This window comes from Morone saxatilis, unplaced genomic scaffold (assembly GCF_004916995.1).
Source record: "Morone saxatilis isolate NCDOM2014 unplaced genomic scaffold, NCSU_SB_2.0 Contig17, whole genome shotgun sequence".
NCBI lineage: Eukaryota > Metazoa > Chordata > Actinopteri > Moronidae > Morone > Morone saxatilis.
In genome coordinates this window covers 11,782,952-11,798,602 of record NW_023339729.1, presented here as the reverse complement: position 1 = coordinate 11,798,602, position 15,651 = coordinate 11,782,952, and the positions used below count along the sequence as shown (strand labels likewise).

Genomic DNA, 15,651 nt, shown 5'->3' with positions numbered 1-15,651 from the left:
GTAATACTTGTAATAAATGTTGGCCTCTTTCTCTCAAAACATCACATGATCTTTTTTTTTATTATAAATGATATATAGCAGTATTTGAAGGGTCAATCCTAACTCTCCTTTCCAGTAGCCTATGGGACAGTTATCCCTGCACTATGTTGATATCAATAATGTTATAATAGTAATCTAATCTCAATCTAATTTAATTCAAAGAGTTAATTTCCCTTTTGTTTGATTTATCTCCCGCTTGTCATTTGTCATAGATAGATAGATAGATCCTGTTTATATTCTAATGTACACCTTCTTCCGCTACTGAATATCAATGTGCGGAAATAAAATAGTACCGGGTGACACTGTATGCGCATTGATACAATGTTATCCGCCCGCCTCATCTGACGTCACATCCGTCCCTCCAGACAGACTTTTGTCTGCCGGCATTTTCTTTTTGTTTTCCCTGTTCCGACTTTAGCTCTTAGATCAGTCTTCTGTTTTATAGGCCGGCTAGAAGGGTTTCCGACGAAGTCCGTTTTGCCGCAGTAGTCAGTAACACAATGCCTGGATTTTCGGACAGAGACCGAGGCAGAGATAGAGGGTGAGTCCGCTGTCAGCTGTCTGTGGACGGTAGCGGAGATCAGCGGCTGAGCAGTACGGTCGGCAGAGCTGTCACTGCTGCCTCCTCAAAACAACACCGCTGTCTTGCTGCTTTATGTCGCCACTCGGTGTTATTTGACTGCATTCGTGTCAAGATGTAAAAAATAAAATATGAAATAAATGAATACACATCATGCTTTAATGCGGTGAAGCGTCCCTGCGTTGCTGTTTAAGTGTAATAGTCTCAGTTTCCGAGTGGAGGTAAAATGGCAGCTAACGGCTGTGTGTCGGTGGCAGCTCGCTCGGTTCGTTATGAGGACGTGTGACGCAGCGGGTCTCTTCCTGCAGGCTGCACTTACTGAAACCAAAATGTGTGTCGCAGAGGCCCAATTTATTTTTACGACTCCTTTTCCTTTAATCGTGTCACCTAGAGTATGTCGTACCGTAATGTTCCGGTTTGTCGTATGTAAGCAGGTCACGTCAACCTGAATCGAGGTTAATGTTTGTACGGTACATGTGAGTACGGCAGCATTCAGTTATCAGTACATTGGTTGTGTCTAAACAGGGCCGGGTTGAACAATTAGTAGCTGTTGATAATATAAGTTGTTATGGACGCCAGAGATGCGTAGTGTTTTGTCAAGTAAGAAGTTAAAGCACAGAAATCTCAATTCAGTAACAAGTGTTGCCTCTAGGCTATAAACTTTATCTGTTGGGAAGATCGTGTTCTTCACTAATGTAACCTTAGATTAAACTCTCTTAAAGCTTTTTCACAGAATTAAAGCCCCCCGTCCCCTTTTTTTGTGCAGTTTCTTGGTGTGGTGTTAATAAACAGAGAGGACGTTAATACAGATCAGTCTGTATGTAGTTTGCAAGGCAGTGTTTAAACAGCACTAATGATTTAATATGGTATGTTATGTACATAAAGTTGGGGCAGTGACGAGAGATGGACAGTCAGTGAACCCGACACTTCCTGTTATGCGAGCAGAAGCATTTTTCCGTCTGTCAAACTACACTAAGGCCAAGCTGAGATGAGATTACATTCAACTTTATTGTTTTATTGTTATTGCACAGGGTACTGAGACAACAAAGTGCAGTTTAACGTTAAAAGAAATACCCCTAACGATGCATAGTTTAGGTTAAACTATTATTTTTACAGGCTGGCTCACAACTAGTTAATCAATCTCTCTGTCAGAAATCAGTGGAGTGCCCCCTTTAATAAGTCTCTGGCAGCGCGTCATGCTGTGTGTTCCCCTCTCTTTTTCTTAAGGTATGGTGGAGGACCCCCTCGTTTTGGTGGTGGAGGAGGAGGAGGCAATCGGGGCGGACCTCCTCCAGGGAAGTTTGGCAATCCTGGCGAGAGGCTGCGGAAGAAGCACTGGAACCTCGACGAGCTTCCGAAGTTTCAGAAGAACTTCTACCAGGAACATCCAGATGCCACTCGCAGACCACTTGTAAGACCCTCTTCTCTCCTCCTGCTGCTTTATATGTATGTTCATGTGTAATGGTAATTCATTAAAATGTCCTCTCCAAATTCCAGCAAGAGGTTGAACAGTACCGGAGAACCAAAGAAGTGACAGTCAAAGGCAGAGATTGCCCCAAACCAATTGTCAAATTCCATGAAGCTGCATTTCCAAGTGAGTACACTTTAATGCTCCACCGCATGAATAACCTTGAGTAGTCCTCCTATTGGCTGGAATATGTCAACTGTGTCAACATACGGCGTCATTGTCAGAAGGTTTGATGTTTAACGATTTAACTGGCGTATCTCACTTCTTCAGGCTACGTCATGGATGTTATTGGCAAACAGAACTGGACTGAACCAACTCCGATTCAGTCTCAGGGGTGGCCCGTTGCTCTGAGTGGCAAAGACATGGTTGGCATTGCTCAAACTGGGTCTGGGAAAACCCTTGCAGTAAGTGAAGTATTTTCCAATTATGATTGCTTTCCGACCCTCTCTACCCAGCACCTATGTGAGATGCTTTCCAAGTTTGTTAAGTCCTAACACAAGTTTTGGAGTACCTAAATGAGAAAAGAAACCTGTTAGATACTAGATCTGGGGGCATGGCAGCTCTGGCAAGGTGCAGTACTCTTAAGTGGATTAAGGCCATATATTATTTATGCAGTTACATTGATGCGTTGTACCATTATAGGGTTCTTCCAGAAGCAATCTTCTCTACCTCTCAGTTGGACTAGGTCCTTTACACTGCTGCACAGAGGGATTGGCTCAAGATTGAACAGTTGATGTGAAAAATAGACATTTAAGAAAAGATGTTTTAACTTGAAACAATGTTTGTGAAACACTCGTCAGGTAAGAACACTGATATACTCCTGTGTACTATAAGTTTATTTTCCTTTTTGTTTTTAGTACCTCCTGCCTGCAATTGTGCACATCCAACATCAGCCATTCTTGGAGCATGGAGATGGACCTATTGTAAGTATGCTAGAAAATATATTATTCTAGTGTGAGAGTCTGTTGTGTCTATCCAACTTTACTACTATTCATGAAGAATCGGGACTTACTTTAAAGCTTTCACAATATTTTAACTAAAGGCCCAGATGATGTTTTGCTCTCTATATGACTGAGCAGCTGCTGAACCTCCAGTCTGGTGCGCCAAACAAATAAAAAACCTGCCAAGTTTGTGTATGTCTTGTATTTCACCCAGCTGCAAGAAAAAGTGTGTGAAAAAGTTGTCCAAGCAGTACCATAATATTATGGTATCAGCAGGATTACCCCCATGTGTGAGAGGGCAGATAAATTACTTATAACCACAGCTCGACATGCCACGGCTAAGCAAGTTTAAATGGGGACGTTGTGGTCCTGCTCGGCAGGGATTCTTCTTTCTTGATAGTGGTGAAGTTATTTGACCCTGTCTAAAGATTGTTCTACATGATGCCCAGGTTATGTGTGTGTGAAGGATGCAGTACACGAAGAAATATGAAAAATGTATCCATCTTTCTTCAGTGCTTGGTGCTGGCGCCAACCCGTGAGCTGGCTCAGCAGGTGCAACAGGTGGCTGCTGAATACGGCAGGGCCTCCCGTCTCAAGACCACCTGCATCTATGGTGGTGCGCCTAAAGGGCCCCAAATCAGAGATCTTGAGAGGGGTATGCTTACTTTGTTACTCTCTCTGTAAATTGTACTCAATTCATCTCACTCTACTTTGCTATTAGGTATTTGTTGTACAATTTAGGTTTGAATTGTTTTAGTGTTAAATTATGTTATAGTAAGTAGTAAGTAACAGTTTGGTTTTAGTTTTGTATTTTTAACAGTTTTCTTCTTCTTCTTCTTTAAGGTGTTGAGATTTGCATTGCTACCCCAGGTCGTCTTATTGACTTCCTGGAGTGTGGTAAGACTAATTTGCGTCGTTGCACATATCTGGTGCTGGATGAAGCTGACCGCATGCTGGACATGGGATTTGAACCTCAGATCCGCAAAATAGTGGAACAAATTCGGGTAAGTTATGTTGTTTCTTTAACTTGGCAGACAGTTGAAATTATTATTTATTATTGAGATAATCTCAGAGTAAAATAAATTGCCACACCACAACCATTACTACTACCCAACATTTTGCCTAAAACCAAAATAAAATAAAGACTTTGTTGGCAAGATACAAAAATGCTCTAGAGTGGAATTCATACCAAGTAAGTTGTCCAATCTGCAACAATAATCATACTTCATAGCTCACCCAGATCAGCGGTCATTAAGACATACATGTTATGGCTGATCGGTGTTTATTCAACTGTTGCATCCTTAGTTTTTTTTAACAGTTAAATACTTTTTGTCTTTACCAGCCAGACCGTCAGACCCTGATGTGGAGTGCCACCTGGCCTAAGGAAGTTCGCCAGCTGGCTGAGGACTTCCTGAAGGACTATGTCCAGATCAACATCGGCGCACTGCAGCTCAGTGCTAACCACAACATCCTGCAGATAGTTGATGTTTGCAATGACATGGAGAAGGAGGACAAGTGAGTAGATGACTTCTACTCCATCATTAGTATCAATCAACTTGGCCATACAGGTTCAGGTTATCCCTGCCTCTCAAGACCTTGATTGAATAGGAAAGTAGTTAAACAACCAATTATTTATTCAATTTTAAATCAGTCCTTTACTCTACTTACGTCAGTGTCACTTTTATATTTCAATTCAACTCAATATGTAACAGTACTTTAATCAGCCAGTAGTCTGTCTGTTGCAGTTGCAAACTAACTTTATTTAACTAAGTTTTGTCTCAATCTTCTTTTGTCTCTTTGTCAGACTGATCCGTTTACTGGAGGAGATAATGAGCGAAAAGGAGAACAAGACCATTATTTTTGTGGAGACCAAAAGGCGTTGTGATGAGCTCACCAGGAGGATGAGAAGAGATGGGTAAGGAACTCCTCTTCTGTCCCCTCAAAGGGGTTTAATAGGCTGTGGTGAATGATAACTGTTCTTTCATCGCTCTACTTGTTCAATCTCTCTGTCTCAGGTGGCCAGCAATGGGAATTCATGGAGACAAGAGCCAGCAGGAGAGGGACTGGGTTCTTAATGGTGAGATTTAATAAATCGTATTGCAAATGTGTTTTTAAAAATATATATGTAATTCAGAATTATTGTTGCATGCTGATCTGTAATTGAATTAAATACTCTCCCATCAGAGTTCAGATATGGCAAAGCTCCAATCCTTATCGCTACAGACGTGGCCTCCCGTGGGTTAGGTCAGTATGCCATTGATGAGCCCCACTTTCTTATCAGTGTTACACTTATTTTAAAGAAAGTGGTTTTGCTTTCTTTAACTTTTCTATGCATTTTCTGAGTTTTTCTCACCTTAAGGTGGAGTCTTTGTGGCAGGCGCTAGGCATGACAGTCCCAGGCCTCGAGAGGGAGAAGGATGACATATTGGAAGTGCTCAACTGGCTTGCCACCCAGTGGGCCTAGAGAGGTGAAAGCTCTTGTGTGCCAGTGATCTTCAAAAGGCTGTGTGGCTAAGCCTTTCTCTCTGATATGTTGTTGAAATACACACACATCTGTTCTCTGTCCATGGATTTCACCTGACAAATGCCATCCAGCTGTTTCCAACTCAAACGAAAAAAAAAGAAAAAAAAGAAATGCTTGATGTTGTGACTTTTGCCTTGCATGCTGTTGTGTTAGAGAGCGCTGTATTGCAAGTCACTTGTTTGAGATTTGGAACAATTGTTACCTTTCGGAGCTTGTATCACATAGCATGAGTGCTTGTGAGCCTGTCTAAGCTTTCAGTTGTTTTCTTTTCCCGTCAAAGTGCTGGATTTCTTGAAAATGGAGAGAGCAGTTTGAAATCTTTTATTTGTCTCTGAAAATTAATGAGACCTGGCACATGTGTTTAGGGGGTAGTGGGAACATCTAGTCAGAGGAGAAAGAGTGAGACAGCTCAAACCAAAGTTCCTCCCTCGCCTGCGTTTTATAGTCATGTCGAGACCTGCCAACGAGAGACATTTTCTCAAGTGAACACTGGCTTCTTGGAAGATCTTGCCTTGATGAGACTGATGAAGGGGGGGGTGGGGGGAATTGTTCTGTGCTCGGTGAGGGGTCCCACAGGGTTCAATGTGTGGGCCTTTTTCATTTTTGCCCCTGTTCAAATTAGTACTTGGTCTATTTCGTCTTGGCAAGACGTGCAGTGCGGCCTTTAATATCAAGCTTTTTTTGAGAGTGTACTGGGAAAAACGGACCTGCAAAAATGTACCAATGAATGGTCCTATATTGGCACATGAGGAGGCCCCAGTGCATATCGTGGCCCAACTGCGTAGAAGCTCCTGGATGTCACTTGACAATTTGTGGGGGATTTCGCTGCCTTGGGAAAGGACTAGTGAATGCATACTCCTTTATGGTAAGACTTAAATCCATTTTTCTTTTCTCCCTTGGTTAACAAAAGGGAGAGTGAACGTCTTTTGGGTCTTTATGATTATGGTAAGCAATTGGAGTGTGCATCGTTTCTCTCTTCCCACAGTAGTATTCCCATGGAGTAGATATGTACACAATCTTATGCTGTTTTAACACGTTTCCTCCACAGCCTAATGACCAATTTCTTCCCTCAGCCTTCACAGCTGCTAACTTTTCCCTTTGATCTGGCTGTTGTGGTGTGCAAAATCCTGTGTGGCCTCCATGTTTTGTTTTGCCACACTGCAACACTTTCACAGATGTGGAGGATGTGAAATTTGTCATCAATTATGACTACCCTAACTCCTCCGAGGATTATATCCACCGCATTGGACGCACAGCCCGAAGTCAAAAAACGGGCACTGCCTACACCTTCTTCACCCCCAACAACATGAAACAAGCCAGTGACCTGATCTCTGTGCTCCGCGAGGCCAACCAGGCCATTAACCCCAAACTGATCCAGATGGCAGAGGACAGAGGAGGTAAAACCCGATACGTCTTCAGGGAAGATGCAGTGTATCTTTTAGTAGAGAATTCAGTCTTAGGCTTGACTTTAGTATGTGTTTAAGTGTTACTGATTCATCTTGTTATGTCTCTTATTAGGAACTTACAACCTAGATGTTTTGGATAAAATTACATCATCTTTGACCTGTCAAAGTCCCTTTCAGACATGAACTTCATTAAGTAAATATTTGACAGCAATCAAACATTTCAATACAGCAGCAAGTCTGATTCAACAAAGACAATTTACAAATTTGGTCAGGCACAATTAAGAACACAACATAATACAAGAGAGCTGATAACAAAAATAATATACATGTATTAAATATGAAGGGTTAAAAAAAACAAGAAAATGAATGCATATAATCATCACATCAGTAAATAAAAGAATAAAACTCAAAATATGTAAATAAGAACAGACAGAAGAAAAGCAAACCAATTGACATCAAAAATATAATAACATCCATGTGACAGACACTCATGTCATCACTTTAACAGATGGATGTTACTAATTACATGTCTGAAAGGGGCTTTATTTATCTAACTAGCGTCTCTGGTTATTATTTACTAATACTACTACTATTGTTGACATGTTGTAGGTTCAGTGTATTAATAGTCTCTCTCGCTCTCTCTTTTTGTCCCTGTCCTGTGTACTTCTCCTCCAGGTCGCGGAAGGGGGGGAAGAGGTGGCTACAAGGATGACCGTCGGGATAGGTATTCCGGGGGCGGGAGGAGCAACTTTGGCGGTAGTAGCTACAGGGACAGGGACAGTGATAGAGGGTTTGGCAGTGGGCCGAAAAGTGCCTTTGGTGGCAATAAGGCCCAAAATGGTGGCAGCTATGGAGGTAACAGTGGTAGCTCTAGTGGTAGTTATGGCAACAACAGTTATAGCAACAGCAATGGACAGGGTAATTTTGGTGCTCCAGCAAACCAGGTGGGTGCCTTTGGTAACCAAAACTTCCAGGGCCCCCCTCAGTTCGGGGCCATGCAGAGGGCCGCTCAGAATGGCATGAACCACCCGCCGTTCCCATTCAGCTCTCAGCCGCCGCCACCACAGGCCCAGCAGCCACCACCCCCACCACCAATGGTGCCCTACCCCATGCCACCACCCTTCCCACAGTAGATATGATATACGCACAATATATGGAACCAACATGATTTTTTGTTTAGTCTTGAAATCTTACAGTATGATGATGATGATTATTATTGTTATTATTATTATTATTATTATCCTTTGTACTGTTTAACTTTGTTTTGCTTACAGCAGGGTTGGAATTATTCACTTAACCCAGAGCATTAAATGGAGTCATAGACGCGTCTCCTATAGTGCAACTTTGATTGCTGCACTTTTCCTTGACTGTTTTTTTTGTAACATTCCTCAGTAATTTATTTTTACTAGGTAATGCAGTGTTTTCAGTTTGTGGTATGTTTAAAGTGATGTTATGAAGATATAAAAAGGGTGCGTGTGGCCCTTTTAAATAAAAATAAGAAAATGGGATGTTGTTGTTGTCTGTGTGGGAAGTTTGGGTTGGAAGAATATTTAGACCTCAATTTTTCATTAGGACCTGAATTAGGACCCTTTTAGTTTTAATGCGTCTTAGAAGGTAGATTACCACACTTAATATACCAATATTGAGCTGACTTGTGAGAAACAATGTCACATATAACTGGGCATCATGGTTGTTTACAACCTCTGGATGTCCCTGTCCCATGTTTTTGGAGCATATCAAGTTTTTCCCTTTGTTCAGGGAGGTAGTAGTTGTAGTATTTGGGTGTTTTACTAACTCTTTTTCTACAGCTCACATACAATTTAAAAGCTACCCTTAAGTGTAGGATGATTGCAGTATTTCTTTAAATGTAGTGATCCAACAAGGACATTTTTTATTCAGTTCTTCCTTTTGTATAAACATGAAAAGCAACAGCATTTGGGTAAAAGTAATACTATTATAAAACAGCATACACAATTGAATGTTAAATTAATAAATAACATTAAACATGTAAGTTAAGAGACTTAATTCAACAATTAAACAAATTTGGTCAGCCACAAGTAACAACATAATACAATATGTTGATAACTACAACAATAATATGCAAGTATTGAAAATGAAGGGTTTAAAAGATTTTAAAAATTCACATCATCACATCTATAAATAAAAGAATACAACTCAAAATAGATTAATAAGAACAGATATTAGAAGAAAAGCAAACCTTTAGACATGAGAGATTAAATCAGAAAAAAGGTTGTGACCCAATTTTTTTTATTTATGAATAAAGTATTTTGCCAACAAAATAAAAAAAAATATATATATATTTTATAACTTTGTTACTTATATTATCACAATAAAATATATATGTTTAAAAGTAATGAGTAACAGAAAACAGGAGAATTTACATTTAGTTGTAATATAATACATTGTAATATAATATACTGTAATATATTATATTGTAATATAAAATAACATATTATATTATATTACAATAGATTATAATATATGCCGATGGTCAGGACGCTAAATGCACCACGTCACACAAAGTAACCCGGATGTAAAGCTATCAGTTCCGGTTTCGGGTCGTTTATCACATGTAATCCATGAGTTTCAAACTTTGCCCAGCGGTTTATTGTTAAATATTAATGTAATGAACATCTGTCAGGCTCGTGCATTATTATCGTATAACTGCACCAACGGGCACTAGCATCCGCGGTGGCTACGTGCTGTTAGCAGACGGAGGATAAAGTAATCACCTCTCTCTGAGTGTGTGCATATCAGGCATAACTTAACGTACTTTGTTTTATATGAGCGTTTAAGGTGTATTTGGACCGTAAAAAGGGGCGTTACCCATGAGGATTCACCACTTTTAACAGACAATCTTCCCCAATGTGTCACTTCTCTCAGGCCTCATGTTAACTCACTGTGTCAGAGACGTCCTGTCGGGGCGTCTGTCCAAATCAAAAACCTCTCAGTGCTGCATGACCCTGGCTCTGCAGCACACCAGGAGATACAGCAGCACCTCACCGAGCGAGGATCTGGATCCGCTCAGGACTTTCTTAGAGCTGTGTGCGAACAGATACTACATCTCACCTGGTCAGACTAACACAGAGCTGTTTCAGCGTGGGAGGAGCTGCAGTTATGGACCTCTGGGCATGGAGCTGAAGAGGAACCTGCTGGAGCAGTGGTGGCGCTCCGTGACCAGGTCCAAGTCTCAGGTGTTTGGGATAAACACTCTGAGCAGCAGGAAGGACACAGCTACAGGTGGACTGAGGATTGTGGAGTCTGAACATGTAAAACAAATTCTTGAACAGCAAGAACTGAGCAGGGAGCAGCTCGTCCAGAAGGTACAAATGCTCCTACAGAGGTCTCCACCTGTGAGGACAGACCTCCTCCAAGGTACAGTGCTGCAATATAGAGTCATATTTGCACTATTAGACTGTATAATGTTATAATAGAATGAAGTTTGGTCTGTGCAGCAAGGTGATGGCAACATAGACCACTAAGTAATAACTGGTAGTTTTTAATTGACTTTCTTGTGAGTCAATCCCAGTTCAAGCTCAGTCAAATATTTTAGTTTAGGATCATAGTGGTTAGGATTGGGGTTGTTAACAGTCTGCAGAGGAGCTGGGATTTGTACTAATCCTCAGGAGAAATTCTACATGAAAGCCTCAATTCAGTGGAAGAAAGTCCTCCACATCCGCTGGTTAAAATAATAAATAAATATTGGATCAGGTATATCAGTAGATTAACCACTGATTAGAACCAAATATTGTACCAGTCAGATTTTGATCAGGGGAGAACAAAGGTCCGTTTACTTTGTTGGATTAAAACATCAGAACAGAACATCTGGTTTGTTCTCAGGCGCCTTGGAGGAGTTTGTCCCTTCATTGGAGCTCGTAAACAGGAAGCTGCCCTTCGGCCTGGCTGAGACCGGACTGTGTTTCCAGCCCTCAGATGGTTCTGGTTGGTGAGGCTCCATCCTGTCTGTCTGTCTGCCTGTCTGTCTGTCTGTGGGTGGGACGAGGACACACGTTTTGCTCCTACATACTTAATATTGCTTGATAAGTTTATATTAATTCCACCAGTATGTTACATGAAAAAAGATGTTGACTTAATGTTTTCACCTTTTCCACCCTCTGTTCTGACCGTGGGAGCAGTATGAACAACTCAATGACTGCTAATCCTATGAGAACGTATGTCAGTATGAACGAGTAACATATGTTTTGATAGATTAATGTTTTTCTTATTGCACTTTGCAAACAAAAACATTTTACTTTATTATAGACTTGACTGTAGCACATCACACAGCATACAGTCAGCTTGCCCTTGTGTTCATCATTGATGGATGTGATGTCAGTAATTGTTTGCACTTATATTGTTGTACACTGTTTATTATTTAACCACTAGAGGGCAGAGTGGTCCTGGTTTCGAGGTAATAAATGTCTGTGCTTTAAAAAATTGTTGTATTTAATAACAGAATAGTACTATTTAAATACATTTATAAAACACATTTGTGTGGTGCTACTGTAAGTTTGATTTATTAAGAATTAATCTTTTTTCTGCCAGCTCCGCTGAGGTCACCCAGACGTCTCTGGTGTGGTTCTGCTCTCCTCGTACCTCTTCCCAGTGGCTGGATCACTGGACGCGACAGAGACTGAAGTGGTGGAGGAAAGTGAGTATTTGAGGCAGTGTTTCCCTGTTCGCTCATTTTACTGATTTTTTGGGTCAACAGTTAAAGAGAATGTGGTGAGAAGACTTTTGAAAAACAAAAACATTGACATAAAAATCAGTTTTGCAGTAGAATTCCTAGAATATCAACAACCTGTATTTATATAAATGTACTTTTTTCTTCTTCAGTTTCCAAACAGCTTGAGACTGCAGGTGGGAATGTGTGTCAGATATATTTCTACACAAGGAATTCTGTTCCTGTTGAAGTATTTCAGAGGAAATGCATTCAAGCTGAACAGATCTTAATAATTACTCAAATTACAGAAGATATATTATCACATATTGCTTGGATTGCAATATATTTATAATCACAAGGTAGTTTTACAGTAAATTATTTATATTACGCCAATATTCTGAAGTGCTGGAGCACAAAAAAGTGATATGGTCCTATTTTTATGGGCTTCTTAAATTAAATAACCATTTAAGTCCAGTGTGAAGAGATCTAAAAATCTATCTATATTTATGTTAAAGATATACTCCCTGATCCTCCTTCAAGAAATTCCACATTGAGCTAGGAGGAGATTTGCGGAGTGTATCTCTAACCTAACATCAAGATGACTTAAGTTACATCAAGTCAACCCATGTCTTTCCAGTTTGCCCTGTCTCCATCAGACTTCAGCAGTAGTGACGTTCCGGAGGAGGAACTCGAGGAGGCGGCTTCTCGTGGCGTGAGGATCGTCTATAGCTTCCCATGGGGTCAGGAGCCCCTGGAGACGCTGTGGAGCAGAGGAAACACTGAGCTGCTGCACACACACGAAGGAGCCCATTCCACACTACAGGTCAGTCTGCTGTGTGTGTGTGTGTGTTTGGTGTGTGTGTGGTGCTGGTGTGGTGTGCTGTGTTTGTGTGTTGTGTGTGTGTTGTGGGTGTGTGTGTGTGTGTGTGTGTGCTTTCTATTTTTACGTTGAATTTTTTCTTTGCACCTGTCAAGCTGTCGTTGCTTAAAAGTTGCACAGAGGTGATTAAAGCTTGGCAGTTAACAGCGTTAATCTAACAATCACACTTATTATATGGATACTTCCAGAAAAATGACTGTATATAACGGTTAATAACACCTGGACAGCAGATTGAGGTTAATTACTGTAGGTTCATTTAGTCATTTAAACACTATAGTATATAGTAAAAAAGTGCAGGGTGTTCCAGTGACAAAATAAACTTTGTTTTAACGCTTTGTACTGTTTTGTTTTTACCAAATTGTGAGTCATGGAAAAGATATATTTGAACTTGTGATGTACAATAAAGATTTTTTTTCCGATTCTTGTCTTTTAATTCTGTTGGTCTAAACTAGGGCAGAACAATGAAATAAAAAGTTTCCCCTTTAGGCCTTTTTTGACAGTTCAAAAATCACAGAAATATACAATTAATGATGGCTGAATTCCATTTAGCTGCTTCATTTTCAGGTTCCTGGTATTGTGCGTGCTGTCACACTGTCACATCCTCATGAATTACTGGGACACAACAGAGAAACAGCCAAAGCAAAACAGTGCTGTGTGTTATTCTGTGGCAACAGACTTTTATCACATTTTAACATTTAAATACAGGAAAAGCGGGAGTAATAACAACATGGCTGCATCCCGTTCAGTTTTGCATATCTGGGGCTCTGCTGTTGTGCATGATGGTTTCCCAGCATGGCTTACTGAAACACGTGTTTGAACTGAATTTAGCCCTCATCAATGATATATATAAACACATGGGCATTTCTTGACAGTTTCATATCCAGGTAAAACTCCTTGTAGGAGGTTTAAGTAAATATGTTTAATGTCTTCCATTGTGGTAAAACTATCTTATAATAAGAAACACAAATAGCTCTACACCACTCTTGCTTCCTTTCTTCAGTGTGTTCACATGCAGTGTTCATTGTCTTTCAGTGTCGAAATGGTCGGAAGACAGTTCCTCACGTTGTCTCTCTAACCGGAAACATGGACCGTGGTGTGATGGCCTTTCTATCCAACTCACTCCTGCTGCTCAAGAATGTAGACGGCAAGCAGAAGCTGCAGCAGAGACAGGTGATGGCCCCCAAACTGTTAGCTGGAGAGACATTTTCCTCCTTTGTGTTGTGATTTTAAATCTGAGTTTTGGTTCACTGTTGATTTCAGGTTCTGAAGTTGCATCCAGTGTTGGCTCCAGTCAAAGTGGCTTTAGACCTTGGCAGAGGAGCTACTATGGAGCTGAGGCAGGTAAGAAAAACATGTAGTAACAGCTGACATCAATGATTAATAGATTTTTTAAATATATATATCTAGATTAAATCTTTGTGAATCCAAGTCTAAAAGGTGTGTCAAGTGCTGGGTGAGAAGAATCTTATGAGTGACTGTGATAGAATCAGCACTAACGTACTTAATTGAACTTCACTGTGTTGGCATTAGTCAAACCAGATTAATGAGTATTTCATTATCTTGTAGGTTTGTGAAGGGCTGCTGCAGGAGTTTATGGAGGCTGAGATCTCTGCGTGGCCTGGGTATCTCGACACTCAATCAACATCAATGGAGCAGCTGACTGCAAAGTAAAGTGTCTTGTTCTGAAAGCAAAGGCAGTTATTTCTGCAGCGTTTCTCTTTTGCTCATGTGTGTATCTGCGTCTCTGTCGATGCATTTTTAGGTATGATGAGATGGGAGTGCTCTTCACTGCGATGATCAGTGAGAACACACTGGAGAGCGGCCTCCTTCAAGTCCGCAGCAGAGACACCACCATCAAAGAGACCATGCACATCTCTGAGATCAAGAACTTTGTCTCCAGATACATTTCTGCTGCCGACAACGTCTGAATAGAGTCTGTGCTTGTGAAACTAAAAGAAACTATTTTTGTCACTGGTCAAAATTTGTGAAAGGGATGTGCTCAGTGTCAAAGTTTATGTGCACAAACCCATGGTTGCACTCATTCTACTGCCTCCTCTCAGTACTTCCTCTGTGGAGAGCTCATCTTCATGTTTTTACTGCATGTGATCTGGTTTGAAATGAACAGAGTTGTATTTACATTGCAGGAGGACTTGGATACATGTTTGCTGTGACTCACTTTCTAATAAAATATACAGAATGTCTCTGATATTTTATTTATGTATTTATTAATTTGGCCATTTCAGCTGTTGTAAATTAGTTGACTGATGATACTTAGTGAGTGAGTCAGTACTGAGGTTCAAAGATTAATATTGACTCTGGAAGACAGTCTCACCTCAAAGTCCATGTTCTAGCTGATCTAGAGCTTTGGATCATATGGCTGAATATATAATATGGCTAAACTGTGTACAACAGGGACTTAGAATTGGGAGTAAATTAAGTAAAATATGCATTTGTAATCCCTCTAGAACTAGGCAGATAGTTCCTCAGTAATATCTGTGATATTATATATATATTATAAACATTTTATGCCATTATGTATTGCTTCCTCCATTGATTTACTCTTCTGCTGTTCTTGAATGTCAAGTTGCTCATGAAGTTGCTTAAAAATTTTGCAATTTATTTATATACGCCAAATCTCGCGAGATTTGGGTGTCGCGTTGCCCCTCCCCCCTGTCGTCACCGGTTCTACTTCTGACTGAGCATGCGCCTGTGTGTCTGTGTGTGTTAGCTGTTAGCATTTAGAGATGGCCGCAGACAAGCAGAACGAAGCCAAAGTTTCCTCCATGGATGAAAACAAGAAGAATTCACCGGACGGGAACATCGGACTGGAAAGTATCCTTCACAGCGCGAGATGTGTACCGGCGGTTATGTCTGTGCTCCAACGGATGTGCGCGAGGCTCCGGAGCTAGCGTTAGCTCGTCGGAGGGTGACGGTAGTTAGCGTCGTTAGGCTACGTGTCACAGCGAGGCAACACGTCGGCTCTCTGATGTTCAGCAGTCTCACTGGTGTTACAGTCTACTCATAATGCTGCTTAGTGTGTGCTGTTAGAAACGTGATGGTCTGTTGTATCACAGCGCTGCAGTCATCTGTCGCTAACATAGTGGCACAGTGAGTACTTGAGTATTAGTG

The 15,651-nt window shown here is 40.8% G+C and overlaps 3 protein-coding genes across 3 annotated transcripts in view; all 3 read left to right on the top strand.

Annotated features, from left to right (window-relative positions):
- The first annotated feature begins 375 nt into the window (after positions 1-375).
- Positions 376-8,466, top strand: LOC118327338 (probable ATP-dependent RNA helicase DDX5). Its single transcript, XM_035660659.1, has 13 exons — positions 376-580; positions 1,847-2,030; positions 2,117-2,213; positions 2,358-2,491; positions 2,945-3,010; positions 3,542-3,683; positions 3,872-4,032; positions 4,371-4,543; positions 4,833-4,943; positions 5,044-5,105; positions 5,213-5,272; positions 6,728-6,949; positions 7,634-8,466. Exons 1-13 carry the CDS (start codon positions 540-542, stop codon positions 8,089-8,091), a joined length of 1,911 nt encoding a protein of 636 aa, XP_035516552.1. The 5' UTR covers positions 376-539; the 3' UTR covers positions 8,092-8,466.
- Positions 8,467-9,513: 1,047 nt separating this feature from the next.
- On the top strand, positions 9,514-14,450 carry polg2 (polymerase (DNA directed), gamma 2, accessory subunit). Its single transcript, XM_035660663.1, has 8 exons — positions 9,514-10,354; positions 10,820-10,925; positions 11,525-11,630; positions 12,280-12,465; positions 13,555-13,692; positions 13,783-13,863; positions 14,089-14,189; positions 14,285-14,450. Exons 1-8 carry the CDS (start codon positions 9,868-9,870, stop codon positions 14,448-14,450), a joined length of 1,371 nt encoding a protein of 456 aa, XP_035516556.1. The 5' UTR covers positions 9,514-9,867.
- A 764-nt stretch (positions 14,451-15,214) lies between these two features.
- The window catches only part of srp68 (signal recognition particle 68), an 11,381-nt gene continuing 10,944 nt past the window's right edge, over positions 15,215-15,651 (top strand). The window contains exon 1 of the mRNA XM_035660660.1: positions 15,215-15,354. Within this exon, the coding sequence (XP_035516553.1) occupies positions 15,267-15,354 (88 nt within the window). The 5' untranslated portion in view covers positions 15,215-15,266. The remainder of the gene's footprint in view (positions 15,355-15,651) is intronic.